The 12,263-nt window shown below is 36.8% G+C and overlaps 1 protein-coding gene across 4 annotated transcripts in view; it reads left to right on the top strand.

Moving 5' to 3' along the window:
* The window catches only part of MYO1B (myosin IB), a 113,419-nt gene that overhangs the window by 54,744 nt on the left and 46,412 nt on the right, over positions 1-12,263 (top strand). For all 4 annotated transcript variants that reach the window (XM_062002197.1, XM_062002198.1, XM_062002200.1 and 1 more), the window contains exons 6-8: positions 336-382; positions 3,345-3,408; positions 11,697-11,795. In XM_062002197.1, coding sequence (XP_061858181.1) covers positions 336-382; positions 3,345-3,408; positions 11,697-11,795 — 210 coding nt within the window. The remainder of the gene's footprint in view (positions 1-335; positions 383-3,344; positions 3,409-11,696; positions 11,796-12,263) is intronic.

Genomic DNA, 12,263 nt, shown 5'->3' on the forward strand with positions numbered 1-12,263 from the left:
AAACATTAAAATTAGATTCAAATCCCAAGGATATATGCTCAATCCAAGTGCAATTTTGTTTTGGAACCATTTCTTCTCATATACTTTTCTTGCACTTATTTTAAAATAAAGAGTAGAGACAGAACTTCTTTAGACTTCCATAAGTATTTGCACATCTGTGTTCGTGTCTGTCATGCTCACCTATCACCTGTAACAGACACCCATACAATGAACAGGGTATGGTTTCTCAGGAGTCCATGAGTTCTTTAGATATATAAACAGTCATAGATATTTTATAATTTAAATAGTTTTTACTGAAATATTTGGTTGTCATATTTGTTTTCCTCTTTTTTCAGCTTTTGGAAATGCAAAAACTGTGAGGAATGACAACTCTTCTAGATTTGTAAGTATTTTCTGCAAGGCTGAATTTGAATTCCTTTTAGGGAAGATCCCTTCCAACCCCTATGATTCTATGTTACGTTGTTTGCTATATCTCTTTTACCCTGTATCAGCCATCAAGGTGTCTGTAAGGAAAAAATGAATAATTTGGAGAGATAGCTTTCTTGGAACTCTTTGAGGGCTCTGTTGTTTGGAGAAGGCAAACACCTTTGGCAACAATCAATATTTCACTTTGTACATTTGAGCATATTCTCTTTCCCCAGTGAGTTAGTTGTAGTTCACCTCCTTATCAGAAATCTTACTGGTTTCTGATGTGGGCATAAAGTTATAGTGAGAATGAAAGTATAGGCCGAAAAAAAAGAAAGAGGGGAAAAAAAAGTTAGGATGTGACCAGATGAAAAAAAAAATACAGTACATCTGGATTCTTTAGTTTTCTGGCACTGATGGCTTTAATGTCAGTGACCATGTGCCCAACAACTGGTCTGCTAAACAAATTGAGCTTTTCTGTGTGATCTCATTTTCTGTCTCTATGTATACAAGTTTTTGTTAAAATTGCTACTTTGATTTCTTTCTAGGATGTTCCAAACTCGTTTTCATACGAGGAAAGGCTGCGGGAACTGGGGCTGTTTAGTCTGGAGAAGAGGAGATTGAGGGATGATCTTATTAACATTTATAAATATCTAAAGGGTGGGTGTCAGGAGGTTGGGACACCCCTTTTTTCTATAGTAGATAGCAACAGCACAAGGGGTAATGGGATGAAGCTGGAACACAAAAAGTTCCACTTAAACATAAGAAAAAACTATTTCACTGTGAGGGTGAGGGAGCCCTGGCACAGGCTGCCCAGAGGGGTTGTGGAGTCTCCTTCCTTGGAGGTCTTCAAGATCTGCCTGGACATGTTCCTATGAGACCTGATCTAGGTGAACCTGCTTCTACATGGGGGTTGGACTAGATGATCTCTAAAGGTCCCTTCCAATCCCTACCATTCTATGATTCTATGATTCTGTGATTTGTGATGGCACTGTTTTACTTATATTCTTTATAATGAGCTGGTTGAGTTCAGGCTTTTTTAGTGTGAAACTGAATGTGAAATTATGGGAATTGACAATTGGCCAAGAAAGAAAAAAAAGATTAAAGCTAGGGTTGGGAGATTCAGAAGTGTGAGTACTCATCATAATTTCTTCTGCTAAAATCAGAAGACTGAATGCATCTTTGTAGTTTACTTTCTTGTGTGCAGAAAAGTAATATTGTGAGATGTGTAAAGCAGACAACAGAAGAGAAATTAATATACTGATAAAAATGGTGCATTGCAAGTAAAAGCAAATGGATAAAAGCTTGGGATATTGTGACATTGGAGAGTGGCTTTTTTTCCACATGGGAAACTTCTTTCCCCTTCTCTTCTGGTTGTTGAGGGTTGGTGACATTGTTCCACATAACTTTGAATACTGCTTCTGCAGCTGTCATTGCCCCCGGTTGTGAACGGAGCAAAGAGTCTTCAGCACAAGGTCAGGGCCAAAATTTGAGGCACTATAGAATTTTTTTTGTAGAAAAGGTAGCAAAAAATGGCACAATCAGAGATGACATACTACACAGAGGAGGAGGAGACAGCAAAGAGAAGAGGTGCCATTTGCAAACAGAAGTCTTTCAAGGACAAAGTGCAACCAGATACTATTTCTCCTTTCAAGTCCTTGCTTATAAACACAAAGCTAAAAATACTTTTGGAAACATCCAGCTGGCCCAGTCCTTGGGAAATTAAAATTTAATTATCTCATTTAGTTCTTTATCTCGGAAGTTTGAATCAGCTCAGAATTAACTTCAAACAAGCAAATACAAGTACTGTCCTGTCTAGCTTGCCTCAGCTGCCAGCAAGGAGAATAACAGAGTTTAAGTATAGTTGAGCAAACCTTGACAAAATACCTAGTAAATTAGGAAATATCTTTGAGGAAGTCAATGTAAAGTGCTTGCTTTTTATGCTCTGTAGTTAAAATCAAAAGAGAAAGAAAAAAAGAAGAAGAAAGTTCTTCCTAAACACAGTGCATAAGGAGGTATAAACTCAAGACATCTCTTTTCAATAGGTTTGTTTTGTCCTCTGTTAAGTAAGCACCAGAGCGTGGTGAGATCACTTCTGTGAGTGGCTTGTGGAATTTGTTTGAATTACTACCATCAGTTTTTATCTTTCTAAATTCCCTTGCCAGTATGAGCTACGCTACTTTTATACACAGTATGGCTCTGTCCATTTTGTCACTGTTAAACGTAGCTGTTACTACATTAAATACTTGTCAAATAAAGTAAGATGAAGCAAAGGCCAGAGCACTCTTCTGTGATGCGGGAAAGTCAAACAGAAGTCAAGGAAACACACTGTGCCAGTACAGCTAAAAATGAAATAACTTTTGTGGTGACAGTCACATTGTTGCCTCTGGTCTCTTGAGTTACGAGGGGAACAGTTCAGTGGGAAAAATCCATCACTTTTACAAGGCAGGCACGCGCTAAGGGACAGACACCCCATGATTACTAACAGTAATCACTGCCAGCCAGTCCTTCAAGCCAGACTGAGCGGCTCTCCTTCAGCTGCCTTGATTCATGCTCAAGAAGATTTTACACTGAGAAAATAAACCTGCATGGAAGAGATTTTTTTTCCTACATTCTTCTGTTAATAAGTGTGGTAATACCTACATGGCCACAAGGACCGTTTGGTGTTCTGGTGGGAGTTTGTATAGCACATATTGTCTTCATATAACCTTAGAAACAGAGCAAATTGCTGGGTTGCGTTACAAACTTGGTTAAAATCTCTGGCTGTGATAATGCAACTGTCTTAAAACATTTCTCGTTTTCAAAGTTTGCTGAAGTATACAGGAGATTGCCAGATCACTCTTTTAGCCTGTAAAAATGGTCAACTAACTTCTTTAAAAGTGTCTTGAGCAGTTTTTCTTAAATGGGTCTTACAGTCTTAAAATACATTACTTTTGCAGGGAAAATACATGGATATTGAGTTTGATTTCAAGGGTGACCCACTTGGAGGAGTTATAAGCAACTGTGAGTATTACACCTGGTATCAGCGTATTAACAAATTAAAATGTTTTGTTTAAAAAGAAGATGGTTAAATTATTGAAAATATCAGCTGCCTTTGTCTAATTGAATCTCTCTCCATTACATGATAAATTCTGCATTTTCATTTTATTGTTTCAGTGCTGAATAGCCTACCTTAGATAAGAGAAAACAGATTTGAAGTAGTAAGCCTTAATTATGAATGGACTTGATTGTTTAAAAGGTATTGAGCAATGTGTGTGTGTTCATATATTGTCTCTGAAGCTAATAGCACATGGATAAGCGTATCTGAGGCCCTTTTTAGTCTTGAATCTCTAGGATCAGTTGTGTTACTTGATTTGATGGGTCCTATATTTATGGTAGGTAATGTCTGAGATACAGTGTTTTGTAATTGGTCAGAGTGATACAAAGTATGGTGAAGATAACCATGAGTATTTTTACTTGCAATCAAAGCATTCTATACTAATTTTAACACACCTCACAATGTAGGAAAAGCCTTATAATCAGAGATAAACATCTGTTGAGTTTAGGGAGACAAAGGAGGCCTTGGAGGTTGTTACTGGATGTGAAGATGCTGCTATGAAATCTATAGCTATTTGAAATTTTAACCAGCTCTCTGTTGGGAAGAAAGAGGCTGGGATCTGAATGCCAGCCCAGGATGCTTTGACTTTGTTTCATTTGGAGACTTTAAAGGCAACTTTTAAAAGAAAATGATTTTCTATGCTATATAAAGCTGTGGTTGTTTTTCTTTTTTTTAAAAAAAAGAATGGAGGAGGGCAGTGAGTGACTACACTAGGTGTCACTGACCTAACCTTAACTTCTCTTCCAACTCAAACAAATTCATTGCTGTTTCTGAGGACTGACGTTTGACTACATTGTCATTTTAGTGGTTGTGAAATAATGAGAATCATCTAAAGTGAACTGTACTCTCCATATGTAATACAAACATTTTAAAACATGCAAGGAATTTTAAGCATAAATATATGCTGATTTTTGTAGGGCAAACTTTTTTTCTGGATTCGGTGACCTTTTGGAACTGTGCCTGAAAGAGCATGATTTTTGTGACAGACTAGATCTTGAAACCCAAAGCAGTTCCTGTGCTTATGACTTTCTATTAATGTCATGCTTTGCACTCAACAAAATTAGAAGTCAAACATACTCAGTGTACTCATCAATAATTAAATGGAAACAAAAAGGTTCTAGCAGGCAAGCTGTGTTGTTTGTTTCTTTTTCTTTTACATTCAGAATAGATAAAATGAATAAAAATGAACCATTCTTTGTAGAGCAGAGAGTCAACAGTTTGTCTTTGAAAGCACTGCGCTGAGTCATCTTATGAAAATATTGTGTCATATCAAAAGGCAACCGAAATAGTTACTCTATAGTTCATTCATCTTATAAATCTTTGCATGTTGTAATGATAAGATTACATGCAATTATAATGATGTGATGACATATGTAATCAAGGGCAGACATCTTTTTAGACGTTCTCCCAGTCTTCTCACATTTAATAAAAATCAAAATTTAAAATTTAAATTTTAAAATAAGCGCCTTATGTGTTAACCCTGGAAAACGTGTTTCTTGTTGAACTACAAAACAGCCCATATCTGGCAGGGTATGTCACAGGTAAATACTGAGTTCCTATAGCTCTGTGTTACTATATCTCATCTTTGTTTTAGTGTTTACAAAAGCTAGTCCATCGCATCTCTCTTTGACAGAGGATTTAAATTCTGTACACTTTTAAAGCAAGATTGTTGTTCTGCCTTAGATTTCCACACATCTGCAGCATTGCATTGCAACTGAACTGTTTCTGTTGTAAAGGCATCACCATTCTGGAGATATGGAAGGCTTAAATTCTTTTACACCACTTAACAGTTTAATCTGGTTGTAGTCAAATTTAGGATTTGTCTTCTTCATTGATCAAGTAGGAAGTCAAGTAGTTCTCGTTTCCTAACCTTAAAAGGGAAAGTATGATATATTTGTTTTAAATATATTTTTGCCCATTCGGACCATCTATTGGCTTGGTGTGAATATGATGTGAAGATGTTATCATAATATTTTGATTAAACTTTTAATAGTTGTATCTGATGACTTGATTTCCAAACATCAGTGAGGTTAATGGGCTAACCAAGCTGTGTTTCATGCTGTCATTGGCTGGAAGCAGACATGGGAACATTTGGTTTATTTCAGTGGCAAGAAAGGTAAGGAAGATAAGTTACTAATTTTATCAGACTGATAAAGATAAGGCAAGACCCATTAGTCTAAAAGATCTTGTTTGAAATGCTGTGGTCATCCTACTCTGAAGTGCTATGAAGCTCTGTGAAAGGCTAGTCAATTTGCTGATGATGCTTTTGTGACCTTCCCTTGGGCCATTCTTCTGATGCCTTTTGGTGAGCTCTTACTTCTTAATGCTGGGAGTTAACCTACAAGTGAACCTTTCAGGAGTGGAGGTAGAAGGTAAAATTATCATGACAATGCCTACTTCACTTCTGTCATGTCTAGTTTGCAATGAATGGGAATGTCCATTGACCTTAGCAGGAGCTAATAGATCTGAAATATTTTCTGTGCCATAAATGGAAGGGTAAATCTTTTGAGGAGAATTAGAATAGGAATAATAAAATGGAAGGAACTGTAAGGGAAGGATTTTGTACCATCAGTTAGGTGAGGACAGGCATGTTCCCAAACTGAAGATAATTTTATGTTTGAACAGTGTAAACTACCTATAGACTCATTACATGTACATTACATGGCTGCTCATGGATTCTAACTGTGTTCATTTCTTAGGCATTTGACAAACAGATATATCGTAGTGTACAGTCATAAAAAAAACCTGAGAGTGGAAAATTTGTTGACTATACTAATTCAGTCTTTTTTTTTTTCCCTCAGAGACTATTAAAGCAAAATGATTTCAGGTAGCATGTATTGTACTTGTTTGGTGTTATGTCAGTGGCAACTGAGGTGTGGGGTTGAGCAGGAGAGTGAAGAAGGCTGAGTAAGCTAAGGGATGTAGTAAACCTGAGTCCTTTGAACGCTCCCTTTTTAAAAATTTTCTGTGAAGATGCCAGCTCATTTTCCTAATGGGTAGGAGATGCTGGAATCTGTGTAAGATGAGTTGCACAGTCCTAATGCTAGTCCAGATCATCTGTTCATGGGCTGACCTGTTTTGTGTATGGGGTTCAGAAGACCAAATTACTCTTGTGAGCATTCTTAAACTCTAAACTCTTGCTATATTGTCGCCTGTGATTGTAGACAACACTGTTTTTGAACAAACACCAGTCTGCTGCTGCTTCAAAAAGCATTTTCAAACAGATAAGTGGCATATCTGGTTTCTCTCACTTAAATGATTGTGAGATGTATCTGCTCTTTCTGAACTCCTGTGGGGTGTTTACAATTGTTGCTATTGCAGCACACAGCCTTATCAGCGCTTATGTGCTCAAAGGTTTGTTTCTAGAGACTTTGTAAAGAGAAGCAGTTGGAGTGTTGGGTAATAACCTCCTTTCACCTGGGTGTAGTAGTGTGGAAGTAAGTTACACAAGTCATCAATGCAACTTTTAGTTTTCCATTTATTCTAACTACTTTAAGAGTAGAGATAAGAGCAGCAGAAAGGAGAATAATAGTTTCTTTTCCACCTTTAATTACAGAATAAAATATATTTTATGTAAAAATGAGTATGTTTGTTTTTTAAGTCAGAGGTGCTGATTGCAATAGTTTGTACAGCTCTAAAATATGACTCAGATGCTGTGCCTGTTTTGTATTCAAGGCAATGTTTGTGTGCACACGTTTTGTTAGTTTAGTGACTGGTTCTGTATACACTGAATTTTATGGTTGAAATGGTTCTACATATCTTTCACAGAGTATTTGTAAGTCTTAAATTTTCACATTTCACCTGGAATTTTCTGTTGTCAGATATCTAGCTTTTAGCATTAGGTAATTTTTTCTAATCTGCCTAAGCCCTTCAGTGACTTAATGATTAACTAGAAGACAACAGTGGTGCAGGTGAAGTACAACAAATGTAATGTCTGCTTTTGAAAGGCCATTTTTAACCAGCAGAGTGTACTTAAAGCCTAAATAACAGGTGATTAAGGGCCCTTTGTTGCCATCTCTTCCAAGAACAACCTGAAAGAAATCTGTGATAGTTTCTCTAAAGCAACAATTTTTTAAAGTTAGCAAATTGATAGTGATAACTTCACAACTTGTTATTCTTTACAACTTATTTGTTCATTTTGAAAGACAGAAGTAATTAGCCACACATTATGAAATCAGCATGATTTTAGTAACATGATTATTGTTGGTAAGCACCTTTGCTTAAAGAAAAAAACACACAAATTTTACAATTAGACATTAGGGAAAGAGATACTTTCTAATCTTAACTTGTTCCAACATCTCCCTTGGTGTTCCTGTTGACACCGTTTAGGCATTGCCATGCCTAATTTAGGAAGTGTTTAAAAAAACAAATAACATTAAACATTTGACCAGCTCATTTTTAAACATCATTGATCACTTGAGTGATCAGGATTTAACACTCTTAAAATTGTGCGATTGTTATATTTTTACTGCACATACTGCCCAGATGGTAGTTTTTGTTTGATACAATTATTACTCATTTCTTTCAAGAAACTTTATTATGAACTTTGTAGGAGAAACCACTACTGTATTTTGTTTTTCGTCAGTGACTTTTTTTTTATGATAGCTGAAGAATCAAGGTAGGAAAACAGAAAAAATAATTTACCATAATGTGACTGTAGAGATAAACTGTGACTAGAAACTCTTCTGTAACTTTGGTTGAATAGCTAAAAAGGTCCTTGGTCATGGCCAGCTGAAGAGACTACGATTAAATAAACTTTTCCTGGATTATTCTAAATGTACCAAATCAGGGTGGTTGTTTTTTTTTTTTTTGTTAGCTCTAGTGTTTGCTTATTCCTTTCTCGAGTGTTGATGCCATTTCTAATATGTTTCGAGAAATACTAATATCCTACTTTTTTCTTCATTGTTCAAGTTCATGGGTCAAATAAACAAAAAGAAAATATGTAAATTTGTGCATTGGGAGTTTCAGAAGTATTTCTTTTCATGTTGATTTCAGATTGTTTATCAGGAGCTTATGCAGATCTCTTGCATTTAAACCAGTATTATCTTAGAATAACAAATAGTCTTAAGAACGTGCGGACTGTAGGTGGATTTTGAGTTATCTGAATCAATGGATATTCAAATGGTATCATTTAAGAAGTGTCTCCAGGTCTGAACTTTCCAAAGCAATTTAATTTTTACAGTTGCTTTGATACTTGCAACACGTTACATGTTTCAGTTCAAGCAGAAGAATTGTTGGATAATGCAGAAAGAACATCTAATCCATAAATAAATTCTATGTAGTTCTGTATGTTCTCTCTAGATAATTTATATCTACTCGATACATAATTTATATAGGCTATATAAGAAAATGTTAAATTTGTAGAGTGTTGAGGTTTTGCTTATGTGGGTTTTCTTATAGATAAGCATGTATAGATAAGTGGATGCATGCAGAAATCAGATGTGCATCTCTGTGTCTTCTCTTTTGACTGTTTGATCCTTATAATTTGGAATTAACACAAAAGTTAGGGGTTCTGTGGTAGTTGCTTTAAGGAAAATAAATGTGGTTGGTTCATTAAAATGCTAATTAGGGCAAACAAAGGGAAGAAGTTTTCTTAAGAGTAAGGCAGGTGGTCTTTTCTACTGGTTTGATTTCAATCTGCATATGAACAGGAAAAAAAGGAATAAAACCCCAGAGAATCAATACAATTAAAAAAAAAAAGATAGTAGCTGCTTTATTAAGGTATAAATACTTGATTTTCTGTCAATAACTGCTTTCTGGAGCTTTTTTCTTCAATTGTGAAAACTGATAGAATATGGAATACTGGGACTTTGGAAAGCTATCTCTTAGTTATCCTCATTGCTTCTAAAATATGTAAATAAGATAAACTGTGGTGAAAAATCTGAGACAGTTATCCTTCTAACATAACTAATTTGACATATGTTCGAGAAACCAATCTATTGAAGACATGTGCGTAATTAGAAGAAAGCTTGTGTATAATACTATGCCAGGATATGTAGCTGAGCTTCTATGACAGCATTACATTAAATTTATATGTAGAATGTTTTAAAAAGTAAATAAGCCAAACCACATTGCTTCAATATCCTTTGAAAATACAGCTGTTTCCTGAAGTGTGTGTAGCCACTGCAGGAGCTAAAGTTGTTTATTTCTTTGAGATTAATTTTGGCTGCAACCCATTCCAACACTTCACTGGAGAACCTTCACAGCCAGTATGACTCTTAACTGCCTGGCACTCACCTCGCATTTCTGAGCCCAAGAATTAACATGGTGGTCCAGCCTCTTACTTTCAGTTATGAATTAAAAACAAGAGAGGATCAGGATCAGATTGTTAGGCTAACTAACTAGGATGATGTGGCCACACAAGACATTTGGTAGTGAAGTCTTTGTACAGTCAGATGCTCTGGTTGTTGGCAACTCTGTTCACTGTCATCTGCTGTGCTGATTACTGTTCTTGTCTCAGGCAATTGCATATTTATGGAATAACATAGTTATTATTTGTAGATATTTGACATATACTACTGTAAGCTAACCAGAAGATTAATAGTGTGGTCTGAATTTTGTCATCGTTGTCAGTGGCTAAATAGAGCAGAAATTAGTGTTTGAATGCTTTGCTGTAGTTTATTTGGAGGAGGGTCTCCTAAGACTTGTATGATTTTGTGGATTGAAGTTTGGTTCCTGTTCCACAAGAAGGGACGTAAGTTTAGGTGATTACAGTGGGCAACAGATGCACAACACAAAAAACTAGGAAAAATATTAATACACTGTGTGGCATTCCTGTGTTTGCAGATCACAGCCCAGGACAGTCGCTCTCAGGCTAAGGCCTGGTGTGCTAGAAAGCTGGCAGAGCTCAAGCAGGGGGTTGCAACACAAAGGTGGCTGCACAGAGCCACATCTAACTTTCTGAATTGCTAAGACTAAAAGGGTTCAGTTTCAGCAGAAATAGAAATCTGAGGGAAGATAAGTAGCCTACATGTCTGATATTTTAGTAGCCAAGGCAGGGGAAGTGTTTAGCAGCCTTCAATGTTTGCTGTGTTTTACCTTTGTGAAACCACATCTCAGCTTTGTGGAAGCTCTTGTGAAGAGTGACATCCAAGCTGTGATAATTTCTTTTTTGGAGCTTTCTTCTTGGACAGCTTAGAGAGTCCTTAACCCCGGTCAGAGAGCTGTAGTGGGTAGTAGTAATTGGTGCATGGGGGAACTCCTTTGCTGTGCACTTGGAATGAGGTACTGCATGTCTCATGTCAATGAATATATGTAGCTTAAGAGAAGCTACATACTGGGAACTGTGGATTTGCTACCTGGAAAAATGGTGTGGAGCCCTCATCCCAGTAAGATAAGAAGAAAATACATGTATGGGCTTTTTTTAATATACAAAACCAGATAGTGATACCAATTAATGTCCAGAGGTTCTCTTATTGCATCCTTTCCCCTCTCTCAGTGCGCTGAGCACTACAGGCTTTTAGTGCAGTACAGGCTGAATCACCTTTTTATTGTTACCTCCATGGTAAAAGGGATTTAGAGCCTGGAGTGTTTGCAATGTATAACAAGTTAATTGACTTGTTTCTGCCTGGATTCCTGCCCTTATTGGTAAGACTTAGAAATGTGCCCATCACTAACAGTGGTGGGCAAAGCAATCTTGTCAAACTACTCAGTCATTACTTCAGTTTCACTCTGTCTTATGACAGAGCTTCTATCATTCCCATTGGGAATTAGTTCAGAGTCTGATGCCTCTGTTTATCACAAGTGCTGCATGATTTAGTCTGTTTAAATTCTTTGTTTGTTTTCCCCCTTTCATTTACCTATCTTCCATGTGCTTGCCCTGTTAACATTTCAGTTCTTTTCAAACCTTGACCCATACAATCATTCTCACTAAATCTTAATTTTGTGGTGGTCCTGTAAATAGGTTGATGTCTTTTGAGCACATTGGCTCACTGACCTGACTTTTCTTTGCAGCTCACAGACTGTGACATTTAGATGTGTACTAAGCTTACAGCTTGCTCACATAGCTTTTTTGAGAAATACGTACTAATGTGATACACTGTGATAAGGTTCGTGCCTACCATTTATCATCTTTTCATTTGCTGATGATTTTATAAAGCAATGAAGTAGAAAACAATGGGGGATTATGTTCATATTAAAGGGTTTTCCTCTGACAATCACTCCCTGACCTGTGAAATTTTATTTGTTTGTTTAGATCTACTAGAGAAGTCTCGTGTTGTTAAGCAGCCAAGAGGTGAAAGAAACTTTCACATTTTCTACCAAATACTGTCTGGTGCATCAGAAGACTTCCTCTGTAAGTATTGCTCTAGTGCCTTTTTCAGATTTAATTAAGTCTTTATATTTAATATGCTGTTCCATGCACATCTTCTTTTGTGGGAAATGTGATAGTGATGTATTTTTCAAATTAATAGTGGTAATGGCAATTTACCTGAAGTAAATACAGCATTTGACACCATCTCCCACAGCATCCTCGTAGCAAAACTGAGAAGATGTGGGCTGGATGATCAAGTAGTGAGGTGGATTGTCAACTGGTTAAAGGGAAGAAGGCAGAGGTAGGGTCTAGCTGGAGGCCTGTATCTAGTGGAGTCCCTCACAGGTCAGTACTGGTACCAGTACTGTTCAATATATTCATTAATGACCTTGCTGAGGGAACAGAGGGCACTGTCAGCAAGTTTGCTGATGCAACTAATCTGGAGGGAGTGGCTGACACACCAGAAGGCTGTGCTGCCATTCAACGAGAACTGGACAGGCTGGAGAGTTG

The sequence above is a fragment of the Colius striatus genome, chromosome 9 (genome assembly GCF_028858725.1).
Source record: "Colius striatus isolate bColStr4 chromosome 9, bColStr4.1.hap1, whole genome shotgun sequence".
Taxonomy (NCBI): Eukaryota; Metazoa; Chordata; class Aves; order Coliiformes; family Coliidae; genus Colius; species Colius striatus.